The sequence below is a fragment of the Cornus florida genome, unplaced genomic scaffold (assembly GCF_030987335.1).
Source record: "Cornus florida cultivar Cherokee Brave unplaced genomic scaffold, ASM3098733v1 CherokeeBrave_3.0.0_Hap2_Chr03, whole genome shotgun sequence".
Classification (NCBI taxonomy): domain Eukaryota; kingdom Viridiplantae; phylum Streptophyta; class Magnoliopsida; order Cornales; family Cornaceae; genus Cornus; species Cornus florida.
In genome coordinates this window covers 9,709,259-9,728,841 of record NW_026775573.1, presented here as the reverse complement: position 1 = coordinate 9,728,841, position 19,583 = coordinate 9,709,259, and the positions used below count along the sequence as shown (strand labels likewise).

Below are 19,583 nucleotides of genomic sequence, written 5' to 3'. Positions count from 1 at the left end.
CAACCAACCTTTTTGAGAAAAGAAATGATTGTATAGAAATAATAAAGCCTTAAATAGATAAAGAAGTGACATATACATCAACATGTGCTTCCCAAAACACTTCAAAAATCAGCTACTTTTTCCCAACTAGAGATATCTATCCCAACATTCACCATGAGGGCCTGTGTTGTGATTATGGGGCCCTGGCTAAACGTACAAGTGGCAATCAATCAGATCATACCATCAACTTCCGGGGAATAAAAAAATATATATATCACATCATATCATCTCCACAACTAACTAGATTCTTGCATAACTTCCTTTTCTGTGGGGGTATAACTGAATATGAATCTCCATAATTAATCTCATGCTTGTTTGTACAAAAGAACATAAGCCTGGTCATGCAACACCTTGCTTGTGCCAATGGCAGTAACAGATGTGTCATCAAACCGTAACCATTGCCCGTTGGAGTAGCGGGCATCAGCAGTATAATGCCCTTTTGAGGCTTCCCTACCATGGTGGGTTATTGTTGAAACAAGCTCGTATCTCCGGCCCTGTAGGAGCCAAGTAGAATTCATTAAAAATTTCATCAAGGAGTTCACAAACTATAACCTAAATCAAACAACCTAGTAGGATGTATAGTAAACGAAAATGAAATTTATTTCAATATACATGCCATTTGAAATGACATTGGTATCAACACATCAATAAAATATTATGGGGAAAATAAGTCAAAAAAACACGCACACACTAAGAGACATCCCGTATACAATTAAAAACCCCAGTGCATCCCCAAAGCCAAGGGGGATTAAGGTTTCCCCATGATTCTCATTAACGACCATACAAATGCTTAAAGTATTTAAGCAATAAGCAAATAAGCAGATGAGGTAACAATTTTTTTTTTTTTTTTTTTTTTTTTTTTGACACACACACAGTAAACAGTATATAAGCTACAATAAGATGATGTTATTAATAATTTTCATATTATATATAATATATGTGATCAACGTGTCTCACCTAGATTAGAAGGGATGTTCTATAAAACAACTATTACATAAGTCATTCTTCATGAGATTGGGCAGCTAAGAAACAACATATGCTTAAAGTCCGTGCGGCGGAACTATGCATGTTGAGATGAATGGGCGGTAAGACAAGAAATGATAGAAGAAGAAAAGAACATGCTTGTTATTTAATTGATGTCCCACCAATTAGAGTAAAATGGGAGGAATTCAATTTAGTTTGGATATGTGCAAAGCCAACAAGAGTGACACGCTCCATATTGAATGCAATACTAGAGGAACGGGAAGACCAAAATTAGCTTGGGTAGTAAGTAACGGAGGATATGATAACATAAATTTTGTCTGAGGTCACAACCTTATGCTTTGTTTGGTAGGAAGGAAGGAATAGGGGTGGAGGGAAGATAGGAAGGAAAGAACAAACTTCTTTCGTTAAGTAGATGAGATAAAGAGAAAAAAGATAATAGGATGGATAAATCATCCTTCCTCCTCACAAATTTTGATCCCTCCAAATATGGACGAAAGCGAATGGGAAGACAAGTGGGGCTATTAAAAAAGTTTTAAATTATAATACTATCTTTCATAAATATTAAAGGTTCAAAGGAGTAGTATAGATAGTGATGGATATAATGGTAAAAACAATTTACAACTCTCTCTTCCCTTCTCTCCTAACAAACAAAGTAAGTTGTCAGCTTCTTCTCTTCTCTTCCATCCAATCAAACAAAAAGAGAGAAGGACACAATCTATTCCCCAGGGATATCTCGTCCATCCCTTTTTCTATCCCTTCCAACCAATTTTCTAACTTCCCACCGAACAAAGCATTAAAGTAACATGGGAAAATAGGATTCATGTAACCCTAGTCTAATAACAAAAACTACCAAAATTTAAGAAAAGAAAGAAACAAAAAACCCTCTGGGTGTAAGTAATTCCCTCCAAACGCATGGCAGACCCCAATGCCACGAGTCAATTTAGTCCAAGAAAAATTCCTATGAGACTGGCTTCAATGGAGGGCCTTCTTCAAAAAATGTATAAATAAGTAACAATAAACTTGCAAATTATTTGTTGTGAAATGAAGTTGATTTAATGGAAATTGTGGTTCATAAAAATCTACAGAAAATTGCATTTTTGCCATGAAGTTTATAGCAAAGGAGATATTTAGTTAAATATAAAATATCATTAAAGAATTTGTGTTCACCAACCAAAAATGAAAAAAAAATAAAATAAAAAAAATATATCACATCACAAAAGATAGAAATAAATAAAAATAAAAAATTGGAGTGTAAAGGAACAATACCTCAATTGATGGAGAAACAAGCAATTCACGACCTAGCTTAAGTTCAAGAGGGAAGTGCACAGGTTTATGTAGTTTGGTGCTTCCATGACTTCCATAGCCAAAGCGCATCAGGTGCAATATCATTATCTTGGGAAGTGACTGTATGTTTACAGCTTTTCTGGCAGTCGCAATGCCAGTCTGAAAACAAATGAAATATATCAATATTTTATCACCCATAAATATCAAAAAGTCATCCCATAACATCATAGAACCGACATCAAATAGGCCACTGAATCAGGGAACTAGACTGTGCTGCAACATATATACTAAAGATATTTAGTATTAGCATTGGTAAACTAGCGCTCATGAACACTTTGACCAAGAAATCTCCAAAAGCACTCCAACAAGAAGAAAAGCATTATTTATAACACTAAGCGTGAAATACTGAAATTGGACATTAGAATGAAAGTGAAACAATCCATAATCACAATCCAATCAAAACAAGTAGCGTATCAAGATCTACTGTTGACATTGATGCAATATCAAATGTGAAACACAATTGAGCAATGTTTAGCCAACATTAACAAGGCAGCGGCAGCAGTATCCACCAAAAGCACATTAAAGGTATGATGGATGAACACTTGTAAGCAAATGGAAGCATTTCCTGGGCGTGCTTGTGCTTGTTCTTGTGCTTGTGCTTGTGCTTGTGCTTGTGCTTGTGAACTATTGTCTTTTAATTTAAGCTTGGGTGACAACTGAGAAGCAGTTTCTTCCCTTTTCCTCAGTCTACAGTCTACACTAAAAGCATTAATAAATCATGTGATTTAAGCAACTTAGGTAACAAATTCTATATAGATATATTTACATGTAAAAGATCATCATTTTAACTACTACTAAAATGATGAACAACCAATCTTGGCTGAAACATGAAGCAACAAATCTAGTGCTGGTCAAAATTTCGGCACCTTTTGGAAACACCACCGGTGAATAGACACTTGCTAGATGTGAATTTGAGAACACGAATGTAATGTTCAAACTTCATTTACTGCCAGAATGTGAACTTAGGAAAAGAAATATAGGACGCAAAAGGTCCCCTTGCATTGTATTAACTGTAAATATTCTTACTGCTTTATTAGGGTGCTCCCTTATTTTATTTTATAATTATTTTTTATTTATTTTCTTTTTTTTTATTTTTTTCAAAAGTAAGATTTCACTATGTTTGGTATAATAGGAGGGAAAAGAAAAGAAAGAATAACAATGGTTATGAGAGAGAGAAAAAAAATGATAATGTTATCCTTTCATCGTGTTTGGTTGATTAATGAGAAAAAAGAAAGGAAACGATAGGCTTAATACTTAACCATGTTTGAGAAAGAAAGGAAGGAAACTATTTTAATGAATTTACTACTACCCTTTCACATTTAAAAGAAAAATGTACAAGGAGTGGTAAGAGAAATATAAAGATTATGCTAAACGTCATTCAAGTCAAACTGACAATTTGAAAACAAAGAAATGGTTAAAGAGAATAAAAACATGTCCGAGGACGCATGGTATTTTTATTTTGTCTTTATAAAAATAAAGGCAAAATCGGTATTAGAAAAGTTTCATTAAACTTCGTAGTATTTCCTTTCATTTCCACCCATTTTTTGGAGGCTAACATAACCTACTTGGCATGCCTACTTTGAATCCCTCCAAATCTCTCGATTTCCTTTTCTTTTCTTTTAAAATTTTATACCAAACACAATATATCATCGCCCTGCATTACCTTACTTTTCTTTTCCTTCCATTTCTCTCCAACCAAACTGGGCCTAAAGGTGCTCAAGAGGGGAGCGCGCCCAAAGGACAAAGCACAATAGACTAAGAGACTACCTATCGCTGCCCACCCAGCTTGGTAACTTTAAAAGCAGTCAGACAGAAAAAGCACAACCACAAATGAACCAGCAAAGTTAGGACCACGTTTGATGGATATGTGCTACATTCTCTTTTCTTTTTCATTGCTAAAGAAGAATTTTCGGGGAATATACTACAGCTTTTGGTCATAATGTTTAACATATCAGTATTCCTCATGAACTATATTACATGGACCCTTCAAAAGTAGTGACGTACCCGTGTCAGACAAATATTGCTCAAACATGGGTATGGAATATGTGTTCGACACTTTTAGTTGGACATGTACTTGAACAGCATATCCAATCATTCAATAATATTGTATTATTACTTTAAAATGAGTGAAAAGCCTACATATCAGTTTTCCTTACGAACTATTTTACATAAAACCTTCAAAAGTAGTGATGTACCCGTGTCGGACAAATATTGCTCAGACATGGGTATGGAATATGTGTTCGACACTTTTGATTGGACATATACTTAAAAAGCATATCCAATCATTCAATAATATTGTATTATTACTTTAAAATGAGTGAAAAGCCTACATTGAACACTATGTTAGATAAAAATATTACTATACTCTAGAAAATAAAACAAACTAATCAAATAAAATGAATATTTAGCAGTGTCCGTGTGTCCATTTGTTCAGAGATTTGAAATGTCCGACGCATGGATACACACACGCACCCGAGTCCACGTAACATAGATTATGAATATCAAACTTCCTTATTATTTTAGCATTAGACATAAACAAAGTTTTCATGAGAGTGTAATACTGGAATGGTTATGAATATCAAACTATAAGATGAACATCAAACATTATTGTAGTTGGTGCAGTGATCGTTCGTTGGCATGCTCCTTTCCTAGACTTTTCCAGATTGCTACGGAAAGGCAGGCTTTGGTGGCCGACTGTTATTGGCTTCATAGCGGGAGGACGACATGGGATGTTCACTTTGTGAGGCATTTTCAGGACTGGGAGGTGAATAATGTTTTTAGGCTCTTGGAGATGTACCGCCAGGAGGTTGTTGGCGGTGCTACTGACACTAGAGTATGAGTGTTATCTTCTCGCGGGGGGTGGAGTGGGAGGGAGGGAGTTGTTGTGCGCTTGTTTTATAGGGCCCTCAGATGGGCCAAGGCTTGTTTTCCCATGGAAAGCCATTTGGTGCACGAAGGCCCCTCTTATGGTGGCTTCCTTTGCTTGAACTGATGTCCTGGGAAGGATTCTGACACTGGACAATCTGAGGAGGAGGAAACAGATTGTTGTTAACTGGTGTTGCATGTGTAAAAGGAATGAAGAGTTGGTTGATCATCTTTTGTTGCATTGCCCTCTGGCTAGGGAAAGCTGGGGGGTGATCTTGGCTTTGTTCGGAGTTCAGTGGGTTATGCCTTGTTCCCCACTCGGTATAATTGAGGCTTGGAGAGGGTGTACAATGGGTCTCCAAGGCAGTGACTTTTGGAGGGTAGTGCCCTTGTGCATCTGATTGTGGAAGGAAAGGAATAGGAGATCCTACGGGTGAGCTGAAATTCTTTTTCACAAGTTCTCTTTTTGTTGGGTTCATGGGACGAATTGTAAATCAATGGGGGAGATAAGTTGATTTTTTTGAACAGTTTGAGAGGAGTTTGAGACATTAGGGGCCCTATTTGGTCCTTGTTTGTTTTTGTGGGCTGCAAGACCCATTTGAACTCTCTTTAATATAATCTTACTTATCAAAAAATAATAATAATTAGTTCGTGCTTTCTGTTGAATCTTTCTCCGTTAGATAATGTTAAGCCATTTTGTCCCCTTGCTTATACAAAGGGAAGATATGCGAATTTCAAGGAGCTCTCTTATGGACAGTTAGCAGATTATATATTTTAGGATGAATATCTATGGAGCCTCTTAAAACTTTTTAAGATTTTAAAGACGCTATTGAAGGTTTTCTGCATAGGTATTCAATTTTCTCCAAGAGAAAATGAAATCCTGATAATTGGGATACGCGACTCATGAGGTGCAGATACATACTTTGTATGAAAAATTACAATGACCTTCCATTATAAATTCCAATAGATGGCAGTAACGGAACTTGTAATTTAATATTTTGCCCTTAATTTTACTTTTCAATAAAAATAAAAAAAATTAAATGGAATTGATATTACATGGGCAAAATTGAAATTTTGAAATTCTATATTGTTGACTTAAGCAAAAATCATCATTGGCATGCATTGACCAGAGGGATCCTATTAAAAAACTATATACAACAGTGCAAATTTTCAAACAAGAAGGGATATTCATGTGATCATGACAAATCTCGTGGGAAGTCACTGTAATCTACCATTTCAAAACATTAAAAATAAAATACCTTTCCAATAGCTGATGTACGGTATTCCTCAAGTGTTTCTGGTGCAGAAAATAAACGAAGAGCATCTTCAATAGTATGAACACCTTCATTAGAAATATCAAGATGGAGCAGCAAAAATGGTTGAACAGTAGCTGAAGCTTTATTTCCTGTTGCAATACAGGCATACAGTGGCATAAAGCTCAATATGTTACAACAGCAGCATATTGCTTCTGAAAAGATTTTAGCAGAAAATAAACACGTCAACAAGAATCTATGATGTTTGGCTAGCTGGCTCCAAGAGTATGATCTTAAAATTTTTTTTTTTTTGATAAATAAAAGAATATTATTAAAAGACGCTCAAGAGGGGAGCGAAACCCAAGGAAAAACAAAAGAGCACAAAGGACTCAAGCCTTCATAGAGGTCAAAAAATCAACAATTTCCCTCAACGATCTATGATCTCTCCCTGAAACCCAACAAAAAAGAGTTGAAATAATCGAGAATTTAAGCACCGACATCGACATCGCCTTTCCTTCAAAGTATCTCCTATTCCTTTCAAGCCAAATACACCACCACACACAAAGCGGCGTAGCTCTCCACGCATCCTGCCTGAGAGCCCCCACATGGCAACCTCTCCACATCTCAATCAACTCTCTAGTAGATCCAGGCATAACCCCATAAAACCCAAATAAGCCAAGCATCAAATCCCAACACTCTCTAGCCAAAGAGCAATGAATAAGAAGGTGATCCATAGATTCCTCATCACGAAGACACATATAACAACGATTGACCACCACCTGGCTTCTCCTTCTCAAATTATCCTGGGTTAAGATCCTACCCAGAATCGAAATCCACACAAAGAAAGCCACTTTGAGAGGAGCCTTAGAACGCCTAACAGACTTCCAAGGAAAACGAACTCCAGGATCAAAAGAGAGGCACTTGAAGAAAGACCTCACCTCAAAACGCCCCTTGGAGTTTGCGACCCAATACCAACAATCCGAATCCTTCACCACAATCCTTTGGCGATATAACAACTCCAAGAGACGAATTGCCTCATCAATCTCCCAATCCTGAAAGGCACGCCTGAATCGAACATCACAAACCAGTCTCCCATTATCAAGATGATAACAGTTAACCACCAAGGCTTGCCTATCCGAAGCAATTCTGTAAAGCTGAGGAAAGGCAAGAGCAAGAGGAGCATCACCACACCACACATCCTCCCAAAAACAAATCCTCCTCCCATCTCTAAGACGAAACCGAATGTGCTTGGAAAAATCATCCCAACCCTTCCGAATAAATTTCCAAACTCCCACCCCCCGAGAATTTCTAACTTCCAAAGAGCTCCACCCTCCTCTCATTTCTCCAAAACGACAAGCCACAACCCTCCTCCAAAGCCAATGTCTCTCCACACCAAACCTCCACAACCATTTTCCAAGAAGGGCCTTATTAAAGGGCACCAATCTACGAAGACCCAGCCCAGCATTCCGAATAGGCCTGCATACCTGATCCCATCTCACCAAATGGAACTTAAACCCTTCAACCCCCCCCCCCCCCCCCCCCCAAACAAAAAATTACGCTGCAACCTCTCAATCCTCTCCGCAACTGAAGATGGAATCTGAAAGAGAGATAAAATAAGTGGGAAGGCTAGAGAGGGTACTCTTAATCAGAGTGACCCTACCGCCCCGGGAAAGATACTGCTTCTTCCAACCTGCCAACCTTCTCTCAAATCTATCCACAGCTGGATCCCAAATCCCCACACACCTCGAAGGAGCTCCCTGAGGCAAACCTAAGTAAGAAATGGGAAAAGCACCAGTGCGACATCCAAGGATGTCAGCAAAAGTCTCAATCTCAGGAACCTCCCCAACCGGCACCAAAACGCTCTTGCCCACATTCACCTTAAGGCCGGAGACGACTTGGAACCAAATCAAGACACATCTCAGATATCTAATCTGGGACACATTCGCATCACAAAGAACCAGAGTGTCATCAGCAAACATCAAATGAGAGATCTCCAACTGAGAAGCAGCATCCCTGCCTACCCGAAAGCCTCTCACAAGACCGAAATCAGCAGCCCTTCGCATCAATCTACTAAGGGCCTCCATTACAAGCAAGAACAAGAAGGGGGAGAGAGGATCCCCCTGTCTCAAGCCCCTTGAGCTAGAGAAAAAACCGGTAGGAGCACCATTAACAAGGACTGAAAAGCGAGCACTGGAAATACAAAACTGAATCCATCTCCTCCACCTAACACCGAACCCCATCCTCTCCATCAAGTACAGAAGAAAGTTCCAACTCACATGGTCATACGCTTTCTCAATGTCCAACTTACAAAGAACACCCGGGACCCCACTACGCAATCTGTGGTCCACACACTCACTAGCAATAAGGACTGAATCCAAAATCTGACGGCCTCCTACAAAAGCATTTTGAGAGTCCGAAATGATACCATCCAAAACTTTCCTCAATCTAGAAGTGAGCACTTTGGCAATCAACTTGTAGATACAACCCACCAAACTAATAGGGCGAAAATCCCTCACATCCAATGCCCCCCCCTTTTTCGGAATGAGAGCAATGAACGTGGCATTCAAGCTTTTCTCAAAAAATCCCCGAGAATGGAAAGCATGGAAAGTGCCCATCACCTCTCCTTTAACCACCTCCCAGCAATCAAGAAGAAACCTCATGGTGAAACCATCTCGACCTGGGGCCTTATCCCCATTGCAGCTCTTCAAAGCAATCAGCACTTCCTCCTCAGAAAAAGGCACCTCCAAACCCAAGCACTCCTCCTCAGAAATAGAGGCAAACTGCAACCCTTCAAGCAAAGGTCTCCACTCAACAGTTTCAAAGAACAACTTCTCAAAGAACTCTAAAATTCCTTTGCAGATGTCCTCCTCCTTACAAAGAGTAACCCCCTCAACCCGAATCCTCCCTATGTGATTTCCTCTTTTCCTCTTCTATGAGCATTGGCCAATTTGTGGAAGAATTTCGTGTTTCTATCCCCCTCCTTGAGCCATAAGGCTCGAGATTTTTGCCTCCACGAGATCTCCTCCATAATAGCAATCTCAGAAAACTTGGCCTTGCACTCTGCCCTCCTAAGCTTCAAAGCTTCCACCAAATCCCCTTGACCCTCCATACGGTCAATAGCCGCAATCTGCGAAAGAACCCGATTTTTTCTCCATTCCAGATTCCCAAAGACCTCTTTATTCCAAGTCTTAAAATTCTCCTTTAAAAGACGCAATTTGCCTGCAAGCAGATGACTAGGGGTACCCACCGCACCATACCCCTCCCACCAAAGACGAACCCACTCAAGAAAGCCCTCAGCCCGCAACCACATATTCTCAAATCTGAAAGGAGATCGTCTACTGCACAACCCGCCACAATCCAACAACAACGGAACATGGTCAGAGATAGGACGAGGCAACGATGCTTGAACAACTTCCGAGAACCTCTCCTCCCACTCCCCCGACACAAGGAATCTGTCAATCCGGGAAAGGGTAGGAGGGGAACGGCCACTGGACCAAGTAAACGGCCCTCCAACCAAAGGCAAATCAACCAACCCGAATTCATCAATAAACTCCGAGAAAGCCACCATATCAAACGTCCACCTACCACCCGTTGACCTCTCAAAAGGAGAGCGAACCACATTGAAGTCCCCACCAATACACCAAGGCAAACACCATCGACTTCTAATCTCCCCCAACTCCTCCCATAGCAAGTGGTGCACACCATCCTCCGAAGGACCTTAAACACCCGAAAAGACCCAATTAAAACCATCCTCAACCAAAGCAAGAACACAAGAAACAGAGAAACGCCCCACCTGAGCCTCCACTTTAGACACCTCTCTGTTATCCCACATGATCAAGATGCCCCCCGAGGAACCAATAGCATCCAAAGCAATCCACTCCACAAATCTCCCACCCCAAAGACTCCTCACAATCCTATCAGACATCGAAGAAAGTTTGGTCTCTTGGAGACATACCACATGACCCCGACCTTTACGAATAACCGACTTCACCACTTTCCTCCTGACCGGATCATTGAGACCCCGAACATTCCATGAAAGAATGTGTAACTTCATAGGGAAACACTTTAGAAAGCAAACCCTCCCTTCCTTCCACCCCCTCTCCCTCCTGATCTGGACCCCCTATTTCTCCTTTCATACGTGAAAAAATCATTGGGGCTTTGCAACACTGTCTCCCCTCTCTCCTCCTGCAACCTTATCTCACCACCTGCTTTATCCTGAAAATGAGAATTGAGGACATCATTAAACAAACACAGTGCCTCATCCACTCTACCCTCAAAAGAAACCCCCAACAAAGGACACACTTCCAATCCCTTCTCCCTTACCCACTCCTCCTCAAGATCATTCACTCCAACAACATTCAAGTTGCTAACCCAATTACCCCCAGGCGGAACAACAGCCAAAGGAACAGCCAAATTCACTGCTTGTTCCAAGTCTTCCCATGGAATCATGCCCGAGTCACCATCCAGAGAAGAACCTGCAGCTCCCTCCCAATCATCAAGAACAGAAGAGGAATGCGAGCAAAATTGTGAAACAGGCTCCTCCTCTGTCAAAACTCCTCCTGAATCACCAAGAAAGCCTTTCGACGCCAAATGGTCCCGTATCTCCTTCAACAGAAAGGCAGCCGTATCATCATCAAGCTTCAGCTTCACATCCCGACCAACACAAACTGTAACTCCCTCGCACGAACCTTCACCTCGCCGAGAGAAACCATGTCTAAATCCAGAATCACCATCCTGTCTGTCCACAAGAACGGAGTCCCTCTCACCCTCCGATTCTTTAGAGAACGAAGCAGAAGCTGTCCCACCCTTCACCCGTTCCAAAGACATTGTCGACTCCCCCAAAAAAGGAGAAGAAGAAGAAGAAGAGAAACACGGTTTAATAGGAGAAGAACCAGAAGGAACTGACAACATACCCGATTCAAAACCGGATTGCGAAGATACCACCCATTTTTGCTTATCCTTTCGTGACCATTTCTTACGAAAAGCGGGAAGGATCACCTTTTTCTTCGGCAACCGACGTCTCAGGACCGGAACCTTCACTCGCCGATCAACATTCGTTCTCGTTTTCATCGACCCAGCAACACAAGGAACTCTATCATCTCGCATGGAAGGCAAGGGCTCAAACCTGTTAGACACCGGCCCAGATCCACAACTCGGCCCACCTTTTAATCCCGCAGACCCGTCAACATTAACTTCTTTAGAAGACTGGACGCTCGGCCCACCAACCACAGCACAAGGAACATGCACATCACATTCAAATCCCAAAGAAACAAAACTAGGCCTCTTAGTAACTGAAATAGGCCTTTCAGGCCCAACTAGCGGCCCAACAGACTTAGGCCCACCATTGTAAGAGATAGTAGCCTCGACACCAAGCCTTCCAACAGGCCCAACTGAATGGGAAGCCAAATTTGAAGTGAAATTTGAATTGACCGTGGGGACAGCTGGTCTCCATTGGGAATGGACAAATCCTGAGCGCCAACCACGTGGAAGCTCTGAAAACCTCTCTCTCCCACGCGCCTGATGTGCGGGGAAACCACCTCTTCGTCTTGATTGATCCCATTGCTGCACAAAAGTCCGACGACCAAATCCGGCGAAACCTCCGCCCCACTGCATCATTCGAAGCCCACCATTCCGACGGCGATTCTGCAAAAAAGGAAGCCCTTCCTTCCGCTTCTGATTTAAGATCCGTTTAAAGCACTCCGAATTACGAATCCAAAGTGTGTCCCTCCATTCTTTCCATACCTGGAATTCTGCCATTCCTTTTTTCCCCATGGATTCCCACCGCAGCCATTCTTTCTCCTTAAGCAAGTGCGAACCATCACCCCCTTCCAAGCTATCTGTCGTTGGAACAAGCTCGGGAGGCTTCTCCTCCCAAATAAACACCTTATAGCAAAACTGATCATCGTGAATGAACACAAACGGAGGGCAAACCCGACCATCAGCGACTATAATACGGACTCTTTCAGCGTCCAAAGCTTCATCAGCTTCCACCCAAATAAACCCACCACAAAGATCACCAACTGTCACGAACAAAGCATGACACCAGAGATGGAGAGGAAGACCGTACAGCGTCACCTTCTTCAGCCCCTTCTCTTTCAACACTTCCGAGCACCCAACCCTAAAGCTCCAAGCCTCCAAACAAAGAGATGCCGTACCCCAGTCACGGCGACCCCCTTTAAGAACACGAGAGGCTTCCGTCGATGAGGGAAACCGGAAAAGCAACAAAGAATCCGGCAGAGTTGAGACCGTCACTCCTGCGGAGATCTTCCAAGTACGCTCGGCCCAAGCTGCAATCTGAGCCCTGTCACCAACTTCCTTGTCAAATTTCCCAACCAGACACGATCGAAGATCTTCTCTTCTTCTTCGTACCGAATCATCATCCAGGAAAATCGATGGGCCTCTATACGGATTTGCAGATCTAGCAGATCCACCTTGGAACAACCGAGGCAATCTAGCTACCTCCAAGAAAGATCGCATGACTCAAACACTTACTCAAAGATCATGATCTTAAAATTTGGACCTTTAAGATGGCTATTAAGCTGATAATGGCTACATAAATGTAGCACCTTTTCAGTAGTCTAATAAAAATCCCCCTGGATGAAATCGTTGCACAAGACTGACTACATTATATATATATATATATATATATATAAACTATTTCTCTTCGATTTTCCTTTTCCTCATGGAGCATTGTCCAAATGTAAAAATCTTTTTAATGGATTTTGCAGCCAACTGCCAGTTTACAGCAGGCTGATAATAAGCATGCCAAATTCTACATCGAAATTAAGGCTAATTTTTAAAACAGGCAGCAACCATTGAAATTAAGTCAAATTCATTAAAACACGAAAAGACTTATTATCAGAGTATCATATAGTTATAAAGAGGAGCGGACTACAAGCTGAAACACGAAATTGCTCAAATGTTAATGGATGTATGAGAATTTTAATATAGACACCATGCATAAAATTATTTTTCATCCAAAACAGGTCAAACATAAAGGACGCATTGGAAAATAGTTTATCTGTAAAAGAAAAAGAACTTCAAAAGTAACCAAAAAAATAATAATAATCACATAATAGGAATCTAAAAATGGTAGCACAATAGTAAGGACAATGTGAATGTTATGGGGTGTGTGCGCATGTATATAACTATCACACAAACACTAAAATATATAAACAGATTGTATACATTCATATAACCACCACATAACATTTATATGTTTGTCTATCATCTATGTTAGGCAAGTTAAATAGTCCTACCTCTTGACTTCACAACACTTTTCAGTTGTCCTCCAAAAATTGCACTTATTTCCGAAGGAACGAAATTTTGTGTTCTTGTAACTGCAGATTTGTTCTTTGGGCCAACGGTCTCCCATTCATCATCTTCCCCTGAAGAAACCAAAGATGATTTTCCTCCATTTAACCTTGATAATTTTCCTTCAAGCTTAAGTAATTCGTCATGCATTTGATGCATGATGAAACTCAGAAACTCCTGTGCATCTTCTTGTCTGAAAAAGGATGTAATAATTGCCAAAAAAAAAAATGAACTTGCTTCCAATTTGATCAAAATTATGCTTATTCAAATTACACTTTAATTTTTGAAATAAAATATACAAACGGCATACAAAAGCAACCAGTATTTGTGCATAAAATATTATAGGTTCACTATGCAGGTCAGATAATTGTTTTCCTAATAAATTGTCGGGTTGTAGTGGTATACTCCAAAAAATTCTTCCCTTTCCCAATTTCATGCTCCAGCACCTGAAAATGTGATTTGGTGGAAATATATGTTTGTTTTAGCTGCAAATTGTAAAATCATGTTTCCGATCTAGCATTTGCCTGTGATAAATCCTTGACAAGGACACAATTAAACAATCTAGACAATTGCAACAGCTAAATTTGCTAAGTGCAGGAGCAAGGATCATGGCTTAAGGTGAAACAATTACAGAAGCTAACCATCCAACGATTTAAACAAAGAAAACAAAAGAGAAAAACGCTGATGCAGAAATGCACATACCTTGGCCTGCCTGAGATGCTACAAAGTACATCAGGAGTAAATTTTTTCAGCACATTTTCGAACATGGCAGGGCGAAAAGAACTACCAGTTTCAAGAACAGTCATATCTTTTTTGTTTGAGCTTGCACCACAGGGCATGTCGAAGTCAGAGACAAACTCAGCAAATGCAGCTAATGTTGGACAGCCAGCCTAAAAAGAAGAAATCAAAGTTCATAGAGAAATATATGATCATAAATAAGAGATGTTTCAACCATAAATGTGATCATGGAATTGGAACACTAAAATCTTTTGTAGATGTTTCAACCATGATATAGTACTATCAGGATCCAAATATAAGAGATATAAACATTAGCAGAGCAAACCTTAGGAATCTTGCGAATTCTTAGTTCCTGTAAGAGCTGAACAAAAGGAGAACAGGATAGAAGAGCCTGCAGAGTTGCATTAAGAAAGCACAGATTCCCTGAGTTGATTAAGCCTCTGGGTAATAAGTGTCTAACAGTTATAGCAGACCCATTAGATGCCTTGTGGGTATTCTCTTCAAAGAGCGGTTCTGCAGATGAATTATCAATGGTACCATTTGAATGTCCTTTCTCTGGGCTTCCATCAAGGGTTTCTGGTTCCAAGCCAGAGGATTCAACTGGAGAGCCATCTTCATTTTCACAAACTTGTAGAGGACTTAAACCAATGCTATCTTTAATTTGAAATTCTTTCCTGCCATTACTAAGGGTAGAACAATGAGCAGAATTCTGAATGCCTCCATTTTCCTCTAAACTTCCCAAGGCTCCAGCCAAGAGATCATTTTCTGTTTTTACACTCCTGCCTTTATTGTCTCCTTGGATATTAGAGGGCTGACAACCTACTGGCACTTTTGAAGAATCCAGCTGTTTGAGTGGTTCTTCACTGAATCCACCAAAAGATATTTCACCTACGAAATTCGTTGAACCAAATTGCAGCTCTTTCTTTTCCACGGGCTTTTCAGCATTTTTAGATGACTGTCCCAGCAATGACTTGGTTTCATCTTCAGTGAACGACCCAAATACTAATAGCTGCAAGAATGAAATACAAGCAACAAATTAACAAATAAACAATGAAGGAGGAAGAGGAATAAGGATCTACATTGTTTCAGCCAATCAGCAATTCTACCAAAAGGAGAAGGGGGAAAAAGTTGAAAATAGTTCAGAAAAGAACAAAAAGCACAAGCAGCATGCAACCATATGTAATCTTTTCTAAGAAATCAGAAAGTCAAAATAGAGCAGCCAACAACAGAATTGATCAAGGGAATTATATTAAAGAGAAAACAGAAGTTCACAATATTGCGAAAAAAAAAAAAAAAAATTATTATCATTCATAACCTGTTTTGTCACATCACACAAGCACCAAACATTTAACACTTGTGGGCTAATTTTGTTGCATGCAAATTCTAATTTATGATTCTAATTATTCGAGGAATCTTTCTGAATGTTGGGCCCTATGTTCCAGGATCGTATATATGTGTCGCCGTGTCGAATGTGGGTGTGTGGCTATGGGTCGAATTTATCCATCTCTAAAATTAGAGGATATGGGGACTAGGCTAAGATTGGACACCGATATTTGGACATATGTAGTACAGACAATGAAAATGTAACCATTGATTCTCTTTTCTAATGTAAAAGAAGTTATGCTTCAGTTTGTCACACTTAGCAAAAGAAAATGTTAAGATAACAGTTTTAAGTAATAAACAATCTTCAAAATATGGTCCATCTGTTTTAAGTAGTAAACAATTTTAAATAAAAAAGCACTTACAACCTGTCCTCACCTCCTCTTTAAAAAAATAATAAATAAATAAAAAGAAAGGCATGTCATTTGTTTTTGTCATTGATTGTTTAAGTATATATTAGTATTTATCACATTAATTATTACTTAAATAAGTAGTTGTGGTTTCATAGAAGTCTAATAAAAGATAGTACAAGAAGTAGTCTTGGACGTCAGAGCAACTCCAATGGAGTCACTAAATTTGGCACTCCAGATTTGCCATGTCAGCATTTTCTAAGAGCCACGTCTGTATTTTCAAGAGCCACGTCTGCATTTTGGAGTCTCCAAATTTTATCATTTGACTTATTAATATCCATTATCATATGACTTATTAATTTATAGAGGTGAAAACAAAGACACATTTTTTTTTTAAATCATCTATTAAAATAAATATCAATTTGTTAGGGAAAAAAAAATCAAAAAATTTGTTTGGTTAGCCAATATAGCCGTTAAGACACTGTTTGGGTCAGCCAAACAGTGCCTAAAACGGCTATAATGCCAATAGGAACACTGAAAAATTAAAAAATAATAATAATAACTTTTCCCAATTTTTTTTTACCTTTTTGCCCAAAAAAAGCCTTCAAGGCACTGTTTGTGTCAGCCAAACAGTGCCTTAACGGCTCTTTGGTTCAGTTATGTTGAGGGGGAAAAAAAAAGAAAAAAAGAAAAAAGGCCAAAAAAGGCAAAAACAAAACTGGTTTCTGGAATTTATTTCCAGCCAAACACGCCCCTAAATGGATTTTTTGGCTACAGTAATTGGGCCACAAAATTTTAAAATAAAAAAGCAAAGCGGGCCGCGATCGCCATATGGGTCGCCCTTTTGGCGACCCATTCTCTGATCCAAATGATGTGGCCCAATTTTGGCGACCCAGAATGGAACAAATTGGGTCGCCAAAATGGGCCCAAATCGCTTAAAAACCCACTGTTGGACCTGCACTGAAAAAGACAAAAGCAAACGGTTCAATGTGATATCACACAACAAGAAGGGAAACATGGAATCCAGATGGCAATTAACTGAGCAACAATCAAAACATCAAATAGAGATCTGACAGTCTGTAATGTGTGTAAATTCACTCTTCGGCCAAACGCAGAAAATCCTGCAACGGCAACACATGAAAGAAACGATCGTCTTCAGCCAGTAAAAAAACTTCTACTCTCGAACTAGCAACCTCCATGGACATGACAGACAACACTCGATCTAACAAAAACAATACTTAGAAAAAATTTCTAAAACCCTCACAACTAAAACAGTCTTCTATCAGCTCAAATATATACTTTCAATTTACATCCAGTTCTCCATATCACTCTGAATCACTCACCTGTCACCTTCAACTTTCAAGGAGTGCTTAACAAAGAAGAACTTAACAATATCTTATGCATCTTAAATCCAAGCACTGGTTCTAATATCCGACAAATTGTTACAACAGAAGAACACCTTGGGTTTATGCCATTGTCTCATGAAAAGTTGAAGAATTTTGAAGTATCAAACTAACAAACTACACAGTACTCTTTGCCAGTGTTTGAAAAATCAACCACCATAAGAACTAAGAAGTGAAAACTGAATCTAGATTTAGTTGTTCTTTGTCCCTGCAATTACTACATAGTTGCAGTGACAATTGTTTACCAGGATCTTCACAGAAATAGGAATAAATTGCATGTAGTTCATTAAAACAGTAATTATAAAAAGAAGTTGATTTACATCTAGTTTATAATTTCCGAAAAATAAATCATATATAGAACACATAAGAACTATGCATTTACAACTACTATAATTATGGAATGATGATAATAAAAGAAAACTCTTTTCCCTTCCTTCTTTCGCCTGTGTGCTTTTTAAAGCTTTTTATTTCCAGTAACTTATTAAATAAGTAAATTTATTCTATCTTTTTATATATTCTTTGGCATTTATACTTGTCCATAAAATCCACAACTTATTCTTGTATGATAATGTTCACATAATCATATCTCTCAGTCTCTTTCTAGTTAAAATCACATATAACTACAGGCAGCAATTTTTTATTTTTGGCTACCCTTTACAACCTCTATACTTCAGTCTATATAAATTACAAGCAATACAATGCCTAATAATTCCCATTCATATTTACCATTCCATTCCACCAGAGACGTCTCTTTTACATTGATAAATCTAATAAAGAAAATCACTGATAGCCTAATAAATTGCCACTTCTGTATGAATAATGCCACTTCACGTACAAAAAGATCAACAATTCCACTCGATGTTGAACCACATATTAACAACTCTCTCCCTCTTTCTCAATCAAACCACTAAAATGACAATAATTTCACTACAATAACTAAAACCAAAACATTAAAAAAAATTGAAACTTCCTATATCTCTATCAATTAATTACAAGTACCCAAATATCAGAAACAGGTATGAGCAATATATCAACAAAATATCATATAAATCGATACTAACCTCAGAACCACTCATGTTATACTGATGATTGAAGATTTGAACACAAAACCCTTGAACTGATAGTAGATTTTTGCCGACGAAATTGACAATGGAGGTGTATAGATAATGAATCAGAAACTATGGTTTGAGGCCGCTTTGTCGGAGAGAGAGCACTGGAGAGAGAGATGTCGATGGAAGACATGAAATATGGAGAGATTGAGATCGAGAAAGAGGAACAGACCATTTACGAATTGAACCCTCCCTTTGGCCCTGAAGGAGCTTAGCAGAGGATCTGATTGTCCAAACGCGCATCGACCGTAACGTGTGTAGAGAGAGAAAAGAAGAGAGAAGAGAGAGAGGTTAACTCCCTTTTCTGATGCTGTTTAGGTTCAGGTCTAGGTTTTTCACAAGATGGGGGCGGTTGTATACACAGCATTAGGGCATTGTTTGGGAAAAGCAACTCGTATATTTGGGTACAAAATTAATACGTAGTAACAAAAAATGTTAATATACACCCCGAAAAATAATATAAATGTTAATATTTCAATTTTTTTTTTTTTTTTACATGCATCACAATACTTTTAATAAAGAAAAATATAAAAAAAAAAAAAAAAAATTTAAGTAAAATTTATACTTATAATTGCACCAACATATAAATTAAAATCTTATATATTTACTCATATTATATATTATTATATTATTTGTATGATATATATATTTTTATATATTGTGTACATATATACGTAGTATAAGTAAATGAGATGGCCATTGGATAAAATAAAAAAACAGATCTACAAAAATAAATTTTAATTACAAAAAAGTTATTGAATGATATAAAATAATAGACTTTTCTCTATATTTTTTTTAATAGAA

The 19,583-nt window shown here is 38.8% G+C and overlaps 1 protein-coding gene across 1 annotated transcript; it reads right to left on the bottom strand.

Moving 5' to 3' along the window:
* Window positions 1-9: 9 nt before the first annotated feature.
* LOC132299389 (ubiquitin carboxyl-terminal hydrolase 24-like) lies at window positions 10-19,172 on the bottom strand. Its single transcript, XM_059795952.1, has 7 exons — window positions 18,732-19,172; window positions 14,863-15,546; window positions 14,502-14,689; window positions 13,745-13,992; window positions 6,492-6,637; window positions 2,290-2,466; window positions 10-533 (listed from the first exon to the last, which is right to left on the bottom strand). Exons 1-7 carry the CDS (start codon window positions 18,744-18,746, stop codon window positions 345-347), a joined length of 1,647 nt encoding a protein of 548 aa, XP_059651935.1. The 5' UTR covers window positions 18,747-19,172; the 3' UTR covers window positions 10-344.
* Window positions 19,173-19,583: the final 411 nt, after the last annotated feature.

What these genes read in the sequence shown, in the direction of transcription:
- LOC132299389 (XM_059795952.1), bottom strand. An exon ending in GTACATCAGCTATTGGAAAG is followed by an intron (nt 2,467 to 6,491) that starts GTATTTTATTTT and finishes ATTTGTTTTCAG; the next exon opens with ACTGGCATTGCGACTGCCAG. An exon ending in TTGTTTCTCCATCAATTGAG is followed by an intron (nt 534 to 2,289) that starts GTATTGTTCCTT and finishes TGGCTCCTACAG; the next exon opens with GGCCGGAGATACGAGCTTGT.